The sequence below is a fragment of the Anticarsia gemmatalis genome, chromosome Z, assembly GCF_050436995.1.
Source record: "Anticarsia gemmatalis isolate Benzon Research Colony breed Stoneville strain chromosome Z, ilAntGemm2 primary, whole genome shotgun sequence".
In the NCBI taxonomy this organism is placed as follows: domain Eukaryota; kingdom Metazoa; phylum Arthropoda; class Insecta; order Lepidoptera; family Erebidae; genus Anticarsia; species Anticarsia gemmatalis.
Window position 1 is genome coordinate 22,045,652 of NC_134776.1, and position 18,718 is coordinate 22,064,369.

At 44.2% G+C, this 18,718-nt stretch overlaps 1 protein-coding gene across 5 annotated transcripts in view; it reads left to right on the forward strand.

The window, feature by feature from the left end:
* Positions 1–18,046, forward strand: part of LOC142986077 (adenylate cyclase type 6) — a 303,314-nt gene extending 285,268 nt beyond the window's left edge. For all 5 annotated transcript variants that reach the window (XM_076134270.1, XM_076134271.1, XM_076134272.1 and 2 more), the window contains 13 exons: positions 4,716–4,813; positions 5,896–5,980; positions 6,280–6,396; positions 6,761–6,847; positions 7,203–7,363; positions 7,947–8,086; positions 8,416–8,525; positions 8,825–9,044; positions 9,127–9,258; positions 9,389–9,513; positions 9,925–10,092; positions 10,320–10,470; positions 10,591–18,046. In XM_076134270.1, coding sequence (XP_075990385.1) covers positions 4,716–4,813; positions 5,896–5,980; positions 6,280–6,396; positions 6,761–6,847; positions 7,203–7,363; positions 7,947–8,086; positions 8,416–8,525; positions 8,825–9,044; positions 9,127–9,258; positions 9,389–9,513; positions 9,925–10,092; positions 10,320–10,470; positions 10,591–11,024 — 2,028 coding nt within the window. In that variant the 3' untranslated portion in view covers positions 11,025–18,046. The remainder of the gene's footprint in view (positions 1–4,715; positions 4,814–5,895; positions 5,981–6,279; positions 6,397–6,760; positions 6,848–7,202; positions 7,364–7,946; positions 8,087–8,415; positions 8,526–8,824; positions 9,045–9,126; positions 9,259–9,388; positions 9,514–9,924; positions 10,093–10,319; positions 10,471–10,590) is intronic.
* Positions 18,047–18,718: the final 672 nt, after the last annotated feature.

Here is an 18,718-nt window from a genome sequence, read left to right on the forward strand (position 1 = left end):
ATTCGATCTAGTTTTTAGTAGGTCCACTCTTTCACACTCAATTCGTTGGTGTTTGATGAAGAGAGCGGTCGTTTGTTTTGATAGATTGCACACGTATTCAATTACAAGTTAGAATTTGACGTGAGTGTTAGGTTATAAACTCGATAGTGTGGCGTATAGAAGCAGATAACTACCATAGTATATGAATATATTGTATTTTTTATTCTATGGTTATGCTTGTGACCTCTTCAACATAAATTCCTTCGACCATTCCTGGTAGTCCTAAGTGTAATTATTAGGAATCCTGGCGAATTTACATTGATAACTATAACTCAATAAGAAGTAAATGCAAATGAAACATTTAACAGTAGAAGTACCGTATTGCCATTTCTCGCTTCTGTTATGTTAGTATCCGATTATCCATGTACTCTTCGTGGTGAGTGTGTGTAGTGTGGTGCCATTCAACATTTAAGTGCAATTCTGTCCACCGACGTTAATGTCAGTTTGCACACACACACACACACATGCACACTGTGTCCCATTGTGCAGTAATTGTCTGCTCATCACATTATCGTGGAGCGACGGGTTAATGCACTGTACGACCGACATTCATTACCGTCACTCACTGTTGGGCACAATCGAATCATTCAATAATGTGGTGACTGGAAAATCCCTACTTGATTTATTGTTGTGGCTGCCATGGTAGTAGCTTTTCTGTTCACTTCTTTTCTGAGGGCTTGTCAGAAATGCATTCGCGTCGAGGTTCACACCTATGGTTGCAGGTCTCATGCCTGCTGCTTCAATAATATTTTTAATTAGTTTAATTTTTGGTCTTTGGTCACGACCTCAACACACTATTATAGCGTAGTGCCGTATTTGAATCACTATGAACGTTGCGTCATCACTTGCTTATCCCCTGACCTCACGATAGAATAGTAGTTGTATCACCTAGAATGATAAAACGCAACAGTACGATCGTATCGGTGACGTAGTGAGTGCGTCCCTCTGCGCCGTGTTGTTCCGTGTTCAGTCTGCGACCACACCACTCCTCACTAATTGACTGCAGCGAATTATTGATGCATGACTCCACTGTATCTGTCACATTGCATAAAGATGTACTCACTTATTAATCCTAGTGTGTTATTGCTTGGTTTGTTGTGATTGACAACTGTGATGTGAGCAGAATTAAGTAACTGCAACAGAGTATAATGCTTTTTGGTCCACAAATAACTGTTCTGAGTTTTCATTATATTTCCCGATTTGTATATATTCAAGTCTACTGCTACTTAAAAATTAACTCCATGAATAACTAAAAATAAAAATTATCTTCATAAGAACCGCATTTTGGCATACCTAATTTCTAATATTGAGTATTTACTGGTTTTCAATAAGATAGTGACAGTGTTATAATTTCAATTGATCATCAGACGTGTAGTGTGCAAACAGCCTTACATGTCATTGTCCACTACACAGTCGGCACCGGGCGAATGACGAGGCTTCCGCAGATGCCCCGTCGTCGTCCCACTGCACTCGTCCCATTAACAAGGACTTCCTTCCTCCCGGACAGTTGGTTCCCTCAATGTTCTAGTGAGGATTGTCTACTGTTTATGGCTACGTACGAAATATATATTTTATTGATATGAGTTTCTTAAAAAAATAAGGTTATATGTCTGTAGCACTGTTGAACAAGTCGGTTTCCTCCCGGAATGAGAGAGGGGTTGAACCATGAGTACGCCACGTTAGTCAGATGCAGAAGACTTTGCATTCCTTCAAAATCAGATGGAAGGAAGCCTGAATCGCGGTGGCCACTTTCAATACATACAAAAAACATCATACATTATAATTAACGTCTTGTAAAACCTTAGAGTACAAAGTAGCATTAAATCTCCTAAGATCTTGGTCCCTGTACCCTATTGACTTCGAAGTAAACAGTACATCTAGCAGCCAACTGTCAGCAAACACCCGTCAACTTATCCGCCGCACAAGCCCCACTCACGCACACAACTGCACACATCTAAGTAATTGTATTGACACACACACTCGACACACAACTCGTGGACTAAAGAGTGTTGAAACGCGAGGGTCTATATTCACCAGATACTGAGAGCTAATTGCGATCATCGTGTTTGCTTATAGCTTTTACATTCAAAATGTATTAGACGTATACTACGATATATTATGACCAAGTTATTAGTAAAAGAATTAGCTTAGCACTGGTAAACATCGAAAATGTTATTTATCTCTTAATGAGATACTGCTGAGATGCGGTGGTAGTCTTTTCTTTAAAACCCCAATCTCATTTAGTTCTGCAAGAGATACTAAAAAATTGGCTCTCACTGAATAAGTATCGTAATCAAATTATAAACAGTCTTGTTTACTTTTGTTATGAGTTTTCATAGTATACAGTTTTGCGAGAGATTCAGTCTTTCGAGGAGAATACAGTCTACCTGATCAGTTATCTTTATTCACGCGCTTTAATCAAAAGTCTACACTTACAAACACCTTGTTACAAAAACAAGATAAGGAACAACGCCGGGAAAACTTTTATCACATTTTTCATCAAAAATTGTTCTATGAGAACACGGTGCAGTAAACAAGCGTCATTTTCACGGCATGATATCGTCAAGGTGCCGTCCGTCACGCCGCCGTCAGAATAAAATGACGTGCGAAGATGACGCCGTTACGAAACTCCATCTAACTAAGTCTCAAGTAAATTGGTTTTTCACGGCAACTTCTAAACCTCTCGCGTGCACGTAACTTGTACGCGCTGATAACTCACGCCGCTGGTGAAGGACTTGCCAAGATTGGCGTTTTTATATATGAGAATGATGAATTATTGCACCCGACAAGTTTAGACTGATAAGTTTAGTCTATTTAATTTAACATCTTTTTATTCTAAAAGATTGGTGGTTGTACGCTAATTATTGACTTACATGATATCATTTAAAATTAATCTTCTTAAGAATAAAAAATCCGAATATACACCATTGATTTAAAAAAGGAAAAATAAAGCCAGTGTTATCTTTGAATCATAACTGTCTTCCCATTGATGTTCCCAAATGTCTGTCTCAAGAAGCTTTTACACGGGCACGTCTGTCGTCTCGGCACCGGTACTCCGCGCTATTTGCCCGCGACGACCGGCGACGACGCAGACAATTACCCTGTTTTATTTGCGTCGGCTAAGACGTCGCCTGCTTTGTTTAACTACTACATTATTTCGCGCTTATTGGTGAACAGCCGGCGCGCCGTACGACCGCCTTTAGCCGGGTTAATGCGATACTAGCCTCGTAACTTGATAAGAACCGACTTGCTATTATCAACCTTTTGCGCTGAAATAACACGGTTTGTTTGTTGAAAATATACACTAGGTTATGCAAATAGTGAACTGTTTTAGAATTACACGAAATTAAGGAGCTTTAACGTGACTTTCGTGCTTTTAGAGCGACTTATTTAACGGCTAGTTAGTTTATTACCTGGTCATGACTAATAATGCTTGGCTTCTCGTTTGTTTGTAGACGAGACTAATGCCCGGTTTCTAGGGTAGGTATATTAAGGGTAGTTTATTTGTTCAAAAGCGTTTAAGTATATATAATATGGATACGGCTATGACGTGAACATCTCTGTCATATATGTAAGCTGTAGTGATGCGTATTGTTCTGTAAGTGATGGTCGAAGCAGATCGGTGGCGATGCGGGAACATTCAGCGCACGCTCGCGGTGTTTGCCTCACGTCTCATTGTGTACTGCGTGCGGCGTGTGGTGGGTGCAGACGAGTACCTGCCCGCATACTGACCACGGAGATAGCGGGTGTTATTTGACACGCTGTCATGTGCACATTGTCTATGCAACTACAGCGTTAACTTCGATTAACCTTACTGCATCTTATATGTTCTTATAGGTTACTTATAGGTTCAATTTTGAACTTTAAAAAGTGCCATAGTAATAAGCCCTCATAGTGGTGATAACTGGCAAAAGTAAAGATACGTTTTCCATTTGTCTGGTTTTTCTATCAAATTGTAACACTTCAATTCCTTAGTTAGCCAATATTATGATGGTTTTCGTGATTACTCATACAACGTCGGTGGAATATTTCTGAAGGAAAATGATAAATACATAATTATGATAAACTTAACTATGAATTGCATACAAATTTCATACAGTATTTTCAGTGGAATAAAAGCTGCTATGTTTACCATTTGATGTTTATTCATCTCAAGCTGGACTTAAGTGGGAGCGTTACGTTACAATTTATAGTTAACGTGAGGCAAATAGAAACAAATGAGGTGCGTTCGTGGAGGGCAGGCCGTCCCTCCGTCCTCGCACCACGCGCCTGATTTATTAGCTGAAGAGAACTGACGAACATACTGCGTACGGCTACAGGCTACAGAATGATTTTGTATTGACGATTATCCCCTGTCCAGATAGTAAACGTTACGCCAATGCTTGAATAGAAGTCTAGATCTTACCAAGAAACAAATTGTTACGCCCTCCGTGTTCTCCAAGTGACAAAATTGACGGTATCCGGGGTGCAGTGCTTGAAGTAGTCGCCACACGAACCATTGCGATATGAGGTCGCGAGTTTGATTTCCGTGCTAAACAAATATTTGTGCAACCCACTATCGTTGTCTCTGGTTTAGCCGGACCATGTTGTATAAAAGAGCTCATTTTTAGTGTCCATCACCTCCCATGTTTGTAGTCAATTCATATGTATTACTATTATGTTTGTATTGTTCCCAGTACACCATGGAGCGTGATCGCATGCTGAAGGTGTACTTCCTGTGCTCCATCGCCGTGTACGTCGCCGGCGTCATCGTGCAACTCCTGGCGTTCAAGCTGTAAGTACAGCACTATAACACAAATCTATACTGATTAGTTTTAATACATTATGTGGAGGTTTGTGCTTCGGGGTGGTGGCGATAAATAACGTACTTCATTAAATACATGATATGTATATTTTCTGGTACCAGACTATTACAATAAACTACTACATATTAATAACTAAATATATGTCCTAACTAAATGAGTGCGCGGAGACGACTGCCGCGTCGGACTATCGCAGACGTGCGCCTGACTACACAATGTAGCGTCAGCAGTGTCGCTACACATTAGTTATACTATTAACTTAAAACAATCAAAGATAAGAGAGTTGATTAGTATCACCTCTCTTTAAAAAATCCGACAATGCAATTAAATTTTGTTGGTAAAACACCAAAAGCATCTGTTTCCATATGAATAAGTATACGTTTTTGTCCCAATAACGAAAACTGAAGATAAATTACAACGCAAAGCCCCTCCGCTTCAAACAAAAGTCACAATGACAGACAGGTATGGGAGGCGATGGCGTTCCTCAATAAAGTGTTGCGGTAATTCCGCTCCGATCAGTGATCGGGTCCGAGCCGGGTCCGAGCCAGGGCCGGGCCAAGACGGGCCGGGCCAGGGCCGGGAGCGCGCCCCAAAACCCCTTATTATTCATGAATAAACAACATTTATGTGAACGCCACAATTTATTTTAGATTAACGTTACCCGTAAATGTAACAGGTTGGAAATACCTCAAGTAATCGCGCCAGAAAAGGAAATCCTTTTTTTCCTTTAGACATCGGTTCTAATAAATGTTTATCTGCTTGTAAAAGACTAGGTCTTGCTCGCGACTCCGTCCGCGTCGAATGTAGTTATTTGACTTATTACCGGTATATTTCCCATTTCCGTGGTATTTTATACTAACTATCCTATGTCCTTTCTTGGGTCTCAAACTAAAAATCGTAATTAAGAGACGGTCAGACAGACAGAGCTATTTTCGCATTTATAGTATTAGTAAAGATTAGTTTGTTAGACGTAGATTACAAGGAGCGTAATCTAGTCCGTCACGTGGCAGTGTGTGATGTGTATAATATACAATGTGTGATGCTCTGTTCACAGATCTCCGGTCGGCATCGCGGCTATTATCTTCAGTGGACTGATCATCTCCTCTCTAACGTACCTGGTTCTCTGCATGGATTTCAAGGTAATTTACTTCAAACAATCATCTCTTCAAAACTGTCTCATGGCAATATACGTCTACCGATCAAGAAGCGTAGAATTCCTACGAAAAGTGCCATGTCTTACTTCTACTAAAGTGAAAATAGTGTAACCTGAATTCGGTACCTAATTGTATTTGCAATGTCATAAACAATTTGGACTTGCCATTAATGGGTCAAACAAATGTGAGAAGTAAAATTTTTGGAAAATCTAAAGTCAAACTTTTTATTTAACTACTCGGTGTTCAAGTTTGACTAACATTACCCATGTGCTTGTGTTGTGCAGCACACCAACAGCCGTCTGAAGCGCATCTCTGTGAAGCTGCACTACAACCGCAAGCTGGCGCAGCTCACCTCGTTCCTGGTGGTCAGCGCCTTCGTCATGCAGATCCAGGTCGTCATGGTACGTGCCACGCCGTGTACTCTTAAACACCTACTTGTGACTGAGGAAATGAGAAGGAACAGTTTACTAGCTCTCAATAAAATTATAGAACGATACAAAGTTAGGACTCATTATGACTAGGTTCCATTCTGGAGTTTGGAATCCGAAATATACAAAAATGCAATTTTTAACAGTACATAGTAGCTTTAAGTTCGAATTTGTTAGTAACGCCACGAAATATGAAAACTGTTTGCCTGTTATATCCAGATTAGAGTTAACAACTTTCATATCCTGAAATAGTATAGGAAAGCATAATATAATATAACAAAAATAAACGTTGGTCATAATATAACCATAATATATAAATAAATGTTTGTGTGTACAGATTCAGGGAGTGATCGAAGTGGCGAAGCACCCTGAGGCGATGACCCGCGGCAACCCCAGCGGCTACTGTCCCTACGATATGAACGAGGTAACCACTTTACTATTACAACCAGCACTTTATTATTACAACACAACTGCAAAACTAAACGATTCAAAGTTTATATTTCTTCCTTGAATCCGTTCTTATTGAAGGCCAAACCACTACCAGTGCTTGAAATCTTTTGTTCGATTCCCACATGTAAAAATTAACTATGTACGATCTACAATATGTTGTTTCGGGTCTGGTTGTAGGTACTTTATGTCCGCATATTTGTAAAAGTCCCCGCGACAGAAGATCGAATTCTTCGGGCGGGAGTTGTAAAAATAAAATTTACGTTCTCAATTCTGTAATAGTTATAGAAACTTACTTAACTTGTAAGTACAACGTGGTGTGTCGTTGCCAGCACTACCTGCAACTGACGCTGATGGCGATGTTCCTGTGCGCGGCGCACCAGATCCTCATCACCATGGTGAAGCTGGTGCTGCTGAGCGCCACGTGCGCCGCCTACATCGCCGTCTCCATGCAGAGCCATCTCTACAACACCGACTCCTCCGAGGACTACAAGTTAGTACTACCACACTTATGCAGTTTACACTGAAGGTTTGCAACGACAAAACATTTGTTTGAAGCATATAGTCGCCGTAATGGACACTAAATGGGGACTAATGTTTAAAAGACTAGTTTCACAGGTTGTAGATAGGAGTCTAACAACCTGTCCTATAAATAAAGTCACAGCAAGAAAGATTTACTTCTGTATACATATAAGCACTTTAAGGGTATTCTCATGTTTTCTCATGTTTTCTCTCTTTAATTTCTCTAAGGAGTGACAAATACTAATCACTAAGTTTACAAGTTTTTTATGAATAAAGTGGTTTACTTTTTGTGACGCTCAGCACGTCGATGACCATTTTGAGTAATAGCGCCGCTAAAGATATTATCATCCTAACATTAACGTGTTCAGATAAATCTAAACGTTTACTCGAACAAATTACAAAGATGATAATCGAAAGAAGCAATTTCAGATTCAACGATAGCAAAAAAGTATTTCGGAGACATATTACTATAATGTAGTGCCTATCTTTCTTGATAATCATCTTGTACGTAATTATCAAGTGTCACCTAATACATCGGTGGTATTGTTCGCCAGGAACAAGTGCGGCTTGGACTGGAATCAGCAATGGACTAACATCGTGATTGCTGTCGGCGCCACCGTCGCGCTGCTGCTGCACTCGCAGCAGACCGAGAGCACCTACCGACTGGACTTCATCTGGAAACTACAGGCTAACGGTACGTGGAATACACACATATTAATTGTCTCTTTAGAGTAATTACAGAGACTTTATGTAAAAATAACACTGAGGAACGATTAAAAACGATGTGAGAACTTGAAAACGAATGTTTGTAAGGATCGTACCAAGTGGTGTCCTCTGCCTATCCCTATGGGGAGAAGGCGTGTTTTATGTATGTATTGGTATCTTAGGTGATTGGTACCAATTACCATGTTAAAAATAATCTCGTTTTAAAAAAAATGTCTCTTGTTTTTGATAAAAGTTCTTATTTACAAGAGTAATGTAATAAACTAGGTGATAATAATATATTATGTTTGTGTGGCGCAGACGAGAAGGAGGACATGGAGCACCTGGAGGCGTACAACCGCAAGCTGCTGGCCAACATCCTGCCCGAGCACGTGGCGCAGCACTTCCTCAACAGCGACAAGAACATCGATGTACGTACACACACACACACGCACACGCACACACACACGCAAAGTGCTACTTGATCATACATTAACACTGCAGGAACTGATGATGTCAGTGAAGTTTTATAGCCAGTACGTATCAATTAATGAAAATAGTCGCAGAATACCTCTATTTTTGTCAATTACACTTAGTCAGTAATCACGAAAGTCCTGGTTTTATGCCACGGGTTCGTTGATACCTAGGATAACAAGAATTCGTTGCAGAAGTTACACTCAAATAATCCGCTACAGATGAAATATAATCCTATGTTATGTTTGTTTGTCAGGAGCTGTACCACGAGCAGTGCGAGTCAGTGTGCGTGATGTTCGCGTCCATCCCCAACTTCTCCGAGTTCTACGTGGAGCTGGAGGGCAACAACGAGGGCGTGGAGTGCCTGCGCCTCCTCAACGAGATCATCGCCGACTTCGACGAGATCCTCGCCGAGGAGCAGTTCCGCTACATCGAGAAGATCAAGAGCACCGGCGCCACTTACATGGCTGCTTCCGGTCTGTACACGCCGACACACTATTAACTAACGACTATTTCGACCCTCGACAGCTTCTGACTTTCTCTCGGTTGTCGTTGCAGGACTGACAGCGGCGACCCGCGACCTCCGCGGCTTCCGCCACGTGACCGCGATGGCGGACTACGCGCTGCGTCTCCGCGAGCAGCTGCAGTACGTGAACGAGCACTCGTTCAACAGCTTCCGCATCCGCATCGGTGAGTACCGCGAGCACCGCGCGCTGTCGCGAACTATCCCGCGCCGCGTGCTCCGCGCGCTCCTGCGAACTGTTCGTATTGTATGGCGTGTGTCACACGAGTGAGGTACGAGCTCTGTACTGTTGCGCAGGCATCAACATCGGCCCCGTGGTCGCCGGCGTCATCGGCGCGCGTAAGCCGCAGTACGACATCTGGGGCAACGCCGTGAACGTCGCCTCGCGCATGGACTCCACCGGCCTGCTCGACCACATACAGGTCTGCACACATTAACTCCCTACAGACCTTCACTTGTTACATAACATACATTATGAACGTGATACGTTTAGTGTGATCCCTGAACTGAATGCTGTCGCAAGCGATATGATTAATCCGACGGTCGCTCGTGCAATAATTAGTATTGTTCAGCTGAGCGATTGTGGTACCACAATAACGTAGGGGCTTGTGTGTTTGATTAATGATAGTCTGCTGGCGAATCACGATTGTGATAGGACACGTTGAATACAGGCTCTAACTCTTAGATGATAAGTTCACATTTTGGCTGTTATCAGCTAAAAATGAACATGATAATGCCTGTTGATATATTGAAGGAGTAGTAGTTGCGTGTAGTGTCGCTCGGTGTCGCTCGGTGTCGCGCGGCACGCTGTATGACGCGCGCTGGTTGTTCAGGTGACGCAGGAGGTGTACGACATCCTGTCGACGCGCGGCTACCGGCTGCGCTGCCGCGGCACCATCGACGTCAAGGGCAAGGGCAACATGGTCACCTTCTTCCTGGAGGGCGTCGGCGACAACAACATGAACAACCTGAACGGTGACGACGGCCGCGACATCTACAACGTGAGTCTAACATACGTATTCGTTCACATATACTTTAATTTTCAGCATAGAGCAAGATGATCGTCATCTACGTCTTTAAATATTGGACAGTAATAAAGGCTTTACTATTGAATGACGTACGTCGTGTAAAGATTGATTAATCTAGTAATCATTTGGAATAACAAGCCTGCGTCTGTGACTCATAATGTTGAATATCAGTTATGTGAATATCTCGTTTGGTGTTCCAGAACCCGCAACCGTCGACGTCGGGTGAGGGCTGCATGATGATCGACGAGACCGCCGGCTGCAGCAGCCGCCCCGTACGCCCCCTGGAGACCCTCTCGGAGGGCCACACCGACGAGGAGCCCGGCCCTTCGCCCCGGGCCTCCATTCCTAGCGGTAATATTCACACTGGCAACGTTACCGTCGTCATCACCTCTTTACATATATCACCGTAATAACTTTATTAATAGATTAGGCGTACTATTTAGTACTAACGTGTTCCATTATCAAATTCAGAGAATAAGAACGGCGAGATGAACGGCCAGCTGGGCTCGGCGAGCGCGTCCCGCGAGAGCGTGCTGCAGGCGGTGCGGCAGCGCGTCATCAAGCGGCTGGAGCGGCCCATGTCGCTCGCCGACCAGACCGGCATGCCGACGCTGTACTCGCTGCTCAACTCGCGCGCCTACTCCACCGAGTTCGACAACGTCACCACGGCCGACAAGAAGAACTTCTCGCTCGGCGACGTGAAGGGCGGCGGCGTCGTGTCGTCGCGCAGCAGCGGCGAGATCGAGTCGCTGCTGGACGGGGCCCCGCGCCGCGCCAACAGCCTCGCCGACTTCCTGTTCCGGCGCCGCCACACTCGGCTCAACAACAACGTGGTCAACGTCATCGAGAACCCCATGCACGGCGTGCTCGACGCCGCCGGCTCCTCCGACGAGGCCACCAACTAAACGCTCACTCTCTACGACTACCACCCTGACGCGACGCCCCGGACTGACCGACGTGACCGCGCGTGCGCCACCACTAGACGCTGTGTCTCACCGCGCGGGACTCACACTTAGCTGTATATTTTTGTAATCATTTTATATGTATAGATCACAACTAACTGTGGGTCATTTGCGCTTGCTTGTACATAGTAGGACACAGTGCACACTGCGTGGGTGGCGTCGACGCAAACGTACACGTCCATCGCCTGCTCGATGTGAACTGAGCACCACTCGTTCCGTGCGCACCCACCGACACACACTTAACACCTAACTAACATCGATCGTCTGAGTGCTGTCATGTTGCACCTCCACACTTCGCACCGTGAGACCTTACATCTGGATAGAGAGTTCACTGACGGTCTGATGACATTATTGTATCCTGTGCGAGACATTGTTATTTTCGCAAATTATATTATATCTATACCTACTATGTAATTCCATATCGTCAGTGAACTGCTCGCACGTCCAGCCATCTATTATGTCACCAAGGTTTCCGATGTGTTCGAGTGGCGTTGTAATGTGAGAGCATTCTTTACGACGATGTGCGTGGCGGCTGTGGCAGCGCGCGCCGCGAGTGTGCTCAGTGTGCATCGAGGTGGCGCGCCCCGACTATGACGACTACCCGGACTGACCCTCACACCCAAGAAACCACGCGCGCGCTCTGCGCCGCCCCCCACCGATCCTGACCACACCACCGAACTGACACCTGACACCCGGACATACGACTACCCCGAAGATTACCCAGCCGGAGCAGCCCGCGCCTCGAGCCGCGCCTCGAGCAGCGCCTCGGCCGCAGCGCGCGGGGCGCCGCGGTCCGCCCGCCGCGCGCCCCGCCAGTGACAATGACACTTGTAGTTAAGGTTCGCGGTTGTGTACACACGTCGGCGAGGGAGGACCATGTGCTGCTGGTTCGCCGAGAGACTTGGACCGGTACACTAACCTGAAGGCTTTTATTCACTTAATATTCATTATATTCAATATTTACAATAGCTCCGTATATTCCGTGTTTCATAATAATATCAATGTATAACCGTTTTTAATATTGTAATAATTGTAACCGATGTTTGCTGTACAATGACTATAAACGTCGTGTAGCCGCCGCCCCCTGCTCTCGTCCACTCACTCGTCCAGGCGTCTCCCCGTCCCGCACACGTCCCCCACACCACCACCCGCCCCGGACACACTCACTCCACACATGTCATGTTGGAGGAGTGTTCCTCGTGACGCGCTCTGTGCGAGCGCTGTGCCAGCTGTCGTGGTGACTGGGAGACGCTCTGGGCTCACATTCTCCGCGGGGGAGACACGTACATATATATGCTGGGAGTACGCGCGGGCGGCGTTCACTATCATTAAGTCAACGTCATAGATGCTCTGCTTGTGATCGGATCTCCCGTGCACCTCCCCTCCCGCTGTTTTGCCGAATACAATGTATCGTAATGATTAAACGAGCTTATAGTAACTCATATATAATCGTAGTGAAGTAAGAGTGAGAGCGCGTCGGCGGGGCGCGCGCCGCGAGGTGAGCGCTCTAAGTGTACCTCGCCGGGTGAAACCTTGCAGGAGGCGCGCACGCAGCCCCGCCGCCCGCCAGCCGGATTAACAATCTCATCGTTAGATAGGAACTGACTATATTATTATTAAAGATTATAATTATTACTTAGTATGTACCGTGTCTACGTAGTTATGATATTATCCTGTCACAGGAGTGTCGCTGTTAGAACAAACACGCATGTAACGTCAGGTATCCTTAGTGGCAGCTTCACGAGCGGCGCGGCCCGCGTCACCCGCGCGACGCCACCGCGCGCTGCTCGCCCGCTGTGTGCTACCCGCCAGACATGTGAGGGCAGCACTCGGCAGCAGCGTGCGCAGACACGCCTCTCTCTCGTATCAGTGCTTCTGCGCTGTGTTTGTCACATGTTTGTCCTTCGACACGTGGTCGCTCGGCTGATGGTCTCATCACTCGTGTCGTCTGTGTGAAGGACATGCCACAGAGGCGTGTTGGGTCGCGAGGGTGTCGCGTGACGTCACCGTGTATTACGGGTAAATAATCGCATCAACCAAATATAGTAGCCAAATAATTAAGTCATATATACGTATACGAACAATATTCAATATTATAACCGACACATAGATATAGAACTGTGTAGCACTACGTATTATCTGTACACACACTATCGAAGACGAAGGCTCTGATATTTGCATTCATCGCTGGCTCATTGGAACGTTTCGGTAATGGTTGCGTACGGAGTGGGCAATGGACAAGGCTTCTGTGGATAGACCGCGCTGTGCGATAGTGTGCCGCGTGTATATAACGCATTCATAGTGATTATTGTAACATTATATACCTACTATATGCACGACAACGTTATATTTTGGCAGCGCATCGTGTTGTCGCTTGCAATAGATAGTTGGCGGCGAGTGACTGCTGGGCAGTGCAGTAGCTGTTGAGTCAGCTGTAACGTGACTGCCGACTGCAGGAGTGTGCAGTTCACGCGCTGTGTTTCGAGCGAGCAGTCGGCGGTTTGTGGCTTGCAGTCCAAACACGAACATCTAAAGTTGCAGTATGTCTATACGCACTTGAATAACAACATAATTATGTTGCCTCATATAATTCTCGTCGCTGCGTTTTCCCCGTACTATCTGTCTGCAAGTGACGAGCGTCTCCTCCCCCCCTCCCCTCTTTACCGCCCGATCGAGCCCCCTCTGATGAACTCCGACCAAACCCCGGGTCCAAGCTTTATGTACTATTCAATATACTATGTTAAGTTAAATACTTATAACAGTTTGCAATTCCTACTACATAATGTAATATATGTATGGCCAGTTAATGTGACAGTATGTGCGCACCGACCCGGCTTAGAATCAACACTGCTCACGACTCAATTCTGAAACGGTGACATTCGGCCACAAGAGGAAATTGTATGTTTGGCTCATCGTGACCATGACTGACCATGAGTCATGATAGTTTGTTAACTGATACGATCATAACGTCAAAATTTCTAAGTGCGAATTCGGTCTCAAGTTAGTTATGATCGTCGGTCGCGCGTCGCTGTGGTTTCTAAGTCGTCTCGGGTTATTTATTTGAACGAGGGTCACTGGAGGTCATTTATTAAAACATATCAATATATCAAGTTTTACTCACTTTTAATACATATTTAAATAATCTAGTAATTCACTTAATCGCAGAAATAATCGCACATAACGTTTATAGTAGATAATCAATGTATTTTGCTGTTCGTGTTCGCCACTCGGCGTAGATATATCGCTCCAGTGTCCTCCCGCCCTACAGTGACACGCACACACCGACACGGTCGCGCCGCGCACGCGCACCCACACACACACACACACACACACACACTCACACACACACACACACAACACACACACACATATGCAGTTATATAATAGTGACATACATGTAGGTTGCAGTAGAGATAGAGATAGTGTTAGTAGTAGTCGTAAGTACTTACTGTTAGTTATAATTATGTTATGTATCGTATGTAACTATGTATCGTCGGACGCTTGTTACTTTGTCCTTGTTTTACTGTGATGTCGTACTGAAACGAAATTATGTTAAAATTAATTTAAGATTAGGCGAGTTATTAATATCCAAATTGTCGCGACGGTCGAGCGGTCGCTCTTGACGCCCCTCGTTTATTGCCACTATTATACTATATATTATATATATAATAATATATATTTACATTATGATATGTCTATTTACAAAATTGTGATCCTTAACATTTTGGGCCAAAGATTCGGAACCCGTTCTCTTTATATTTTAACTTCGATTAGGACAAAATTTAAGGTATTTTTCGATGTGGTATACCTATTTAGTACTATATAGTAATGATTAGTATGTGCCAACCGAGGACTCGCCTCGCCCGCCGCACACACACACAAACACACACTACATTACATTGTGATATATAGTATCGTCTCTTCAGTTTGACAACGAGCAGCTGTCGAACATTCGACCGAACGCATCAGTTATGTTCTCAATGATGGCGCGTCCGATGTTATATGTACTTAACGTTTTGAACATTTAACATATTTACAGTTTTGCTCCTTATAATTAGTTTTTATCGTACTTTTATCGATTCGTAGATGTTAAGTCGCCTCGCCCACCTTCACTCGACTATCTCTCATTCTGGAACCGTAACCGTCAAGTATTAGTCAGTATTAGTATCCGCGAGTATTACCAAGTATGAGCAAGTATTACCAAGCATGAGCAAGTATTACAACACCACGTAGTGTCGAGGCGACTGGTGTACTTATTAATATATTCGTTAGCTAAGTGTCGTAGTTCCTGTATTTCGTTCTCCTTGATACTTGTGCCAATATACTCCGTGTTCAGTAGGACGGCGCGTCCGCTAGTCTGTCCACAACTCGCACCTCTCTGCTGCTACCCGGTGACGTGACATGTCGTGTACCGTGTGCCGGGTGAAGACCGCCACCGCGCGGCGCCGCCCTCGTGCCACCGACACCTCACGCCACCACGATACGCACTCGGTACTTTACATGTCACATCAAATGTGTAGACAGCTTTACATCAATGAAATCTAATCACAATTGTGTCTCCATACTAGTGACAACACTCTAGCGACGCAACATTCGTGGACCCTCCACTGTGCACACATAATAGTGTATAAGACTTCAGCAACAACGTAGTGCTTTAACTACCTCAGTGGAAGGTACTGAACACTGTATTGCACCTCTCGCATTTTTGCCCCGATTTTCGCTGAATAGCCTGTTTTATTTTGCCCAAGTGGGCCCGGGTCAGTCTTCCGTTTACAATAAGCCCTTCAGGCGGTATGTTTGAACTCATAACCTTTTGTTATAAAAATTAATTTAATTTTTCACAAAAAGTGACCTCTCAATGTGGATTATGTTGTTACTGACCCGTGTAATTACATAACTTTAACTCAATCTGTTTCAATCTGTGAACTCATCTGTCCTCACAGTTATTTTTCGGTTAATTAGAGCGAAAAATGTGTAAAAAATCGTCATAAAACAAAAGTGAATCAGAGCTTGAAGCACGATCGGGGCAAGGTCCGCGCTCGCTGCGCCGCCAGAGGCCGCCACGCGCGCCGCCGCACTACACACACTACATAGTTCGTCGATGTTCCCGCTACTAAGTGTTAGGCTTTTATTGTAGAACTTTTAATATTATTCATGATATGATATTGGAATATGTTCGCTGGAGACAGTAGTAGGAGCGTTCTCAAGCCTGGCCACGTGATGAGCGGCACGGTCTGACGGCACACACACACATGCACACAGACATAAGTGGAAGTTTTCGCGCGCTATCATGTTGCAAATTGTTTTCGGGTCGTTATCCACCGCGGCAGTCGCTCCCGAGCGAGGAACGGAATGTTAATTTTAATAAAATAAGTATTCAATTGATATCGCTTATACAAAGTGTGGAGTGGCGCCGGTGAGGTCGCCGCCCACTGCTGCGGTGCTCGGCCGAGACAGAAGCAGTGGCGACACCACGTGGGTGGCGATATTGTCGGCGTGTACTTCGCACGTCAGCCTGTTAGTATTCCGAGGCAGGTGGTGGAGCCGCGCACACGTCGCCCACGTCGCCCACGTCGCTCACGTCCCTGCACTGGGAGCACGCGTGTCGCGCGGCGCCACCGCCGCACACAATATATTACTCGTTGGTATCGACTTGTAACGTTTAATACACTATTAGCATATAAACGTGTTATTGTTTCACTTCGCTACGTTTCGGTGAGGCACATTACTACGTGTTTAGTTGCGGAAGGCCTAATCTCACGAACACATCGTTATACAACAATGACGATCCTACTATTAGTTATTATTACAGTTTAAGACGCGTTCATTATTTTACTAATATTATTGTAATGTTTATTTTTAAGTTAAACATTTTATGACAAATTAATTAATGTGACAGCGGTGTGGTGTCATTCGTCGCTAGCCACGTGTCGTGTCGTGTCGTGTCGTGACGTGACGTGACGTGACGTGACAGCGACAGTGACGTGACAGTGTTGTCTTGTCGTACAGTTAGGTTCAAGTACAAGTGATATGTTGTTAGAGGACACAAGTGTTCCGTGGTTGTTGTATACTGAGCGTGTGTCTTGTATTCGTACGTTAAGTTTATCTCTAAGTTAGCGGCGCGTCTCCTGTTACAACTGGACGTTAACACCTTCTCGTGGCACTGTCTATCTATAGCCACGAAACTGCGAGTCATAAATACTACTAAGACCGACTCGACCTACACACGAAGGTAAAAGTCGAACACTTTCAGAAATAACAATCGACATCGCATAGACCAGGAGCACAATGATCAGTTGTAACAAGACGACACTCCGCGTTCTCTGCATTTTTATATTAATTCCAAACGGCACTAAGTTTATAAGAAGCAAGTTCGAGTGATACCACTGCAACTCGAATACAAACCGAACAATCAAAGGCAGTGAAGCGAACAAATCTCGAACAAAGTGAAATGTTACATTTGAGAAGATCACTAAATTGACCGTGAAATATTCAGTGGTGTCACTCGCACTCGTGTCTGTGTACCGTGCTCTGGGACCGGAATGACCTGATATTATAGAACAATACCCACTGTAGAACACGTTCTTGACAAATTTGTATCAAGTATTTTGAAAATGTTAGTATGTAACGTGCTGTCGCACGATGACACTAGTCAGTGGGCGGTGAGTCATTGGGCATGTTCGTCGGAGGTAAAACATGTAACCTAGAACACAATCAAAGTCTTAATATAAAAGCGCTTTGTTCCGACTGCATGTTGTAAACTGCAGCAAGTGTCCATCGCCTCGTTACATTCCATCTCTGACTGGACAGTGATAACAGTGATAACGCGCGGTCCCAGCACTTCACGGTACTCGTTACAATAAGTTAGCATACTTTAAACATTTCCATTTAATTGTAGTTGTATGTGCCACGCTTCCTTGTCCTAATCTGTCTGGTATTTGTAATAAATGGTGTAATGTGTCATACTACTGCGTTTTATTTGTACAACCACTTCCCTACATCAGAAAAAATATTACTTATCAGAAACTATACTTATACCAACGAATCTCTTTAATCAGATGTTTGGAAACATAACTTTTCTTTCCTTCGTACGTGGTTGATCAACAGTTTTCTAGCTATCAATCTCTTCATTGTTATAATTTGATGAGGGTACAAAGCTATCGAGATGGAATTAACAGTTGCTTATAACCATAAATCTTCTGCATATACCATTTCCTAATAAAGATAATAACCTATATAAAAATGAATTGCTGTTCGTTAGTCTCGCTAAAACTCAAGAACAGCTGGACCGATTTGGCTAATTTTGGTCTTGAATGATTTGTGGAAGTCCAGAGAAGGTGTAAAAGATGAATAAGTTTGAAAATTCGCGGTATTAAATAAAAACAAGAAAGCCTGATCGGAGCTGCGCGGGTCAGCTAGTACATAACAAAGATACAGAAACCGACTGAGTGTCTCGATAGGCAATCAAGATGACTTAGCAATGAGCTACAGGGTCAAAAGCTATTTAAAACAACAGCTCTCCCACTAATGACATCTGAAAATATACTTAGATTACATAAGTGATGAGCTATATAATTTTTTTTTTTTATGACTACAATATAGATTATGATACCTACTAAAATGGCTATTAAAAAAGG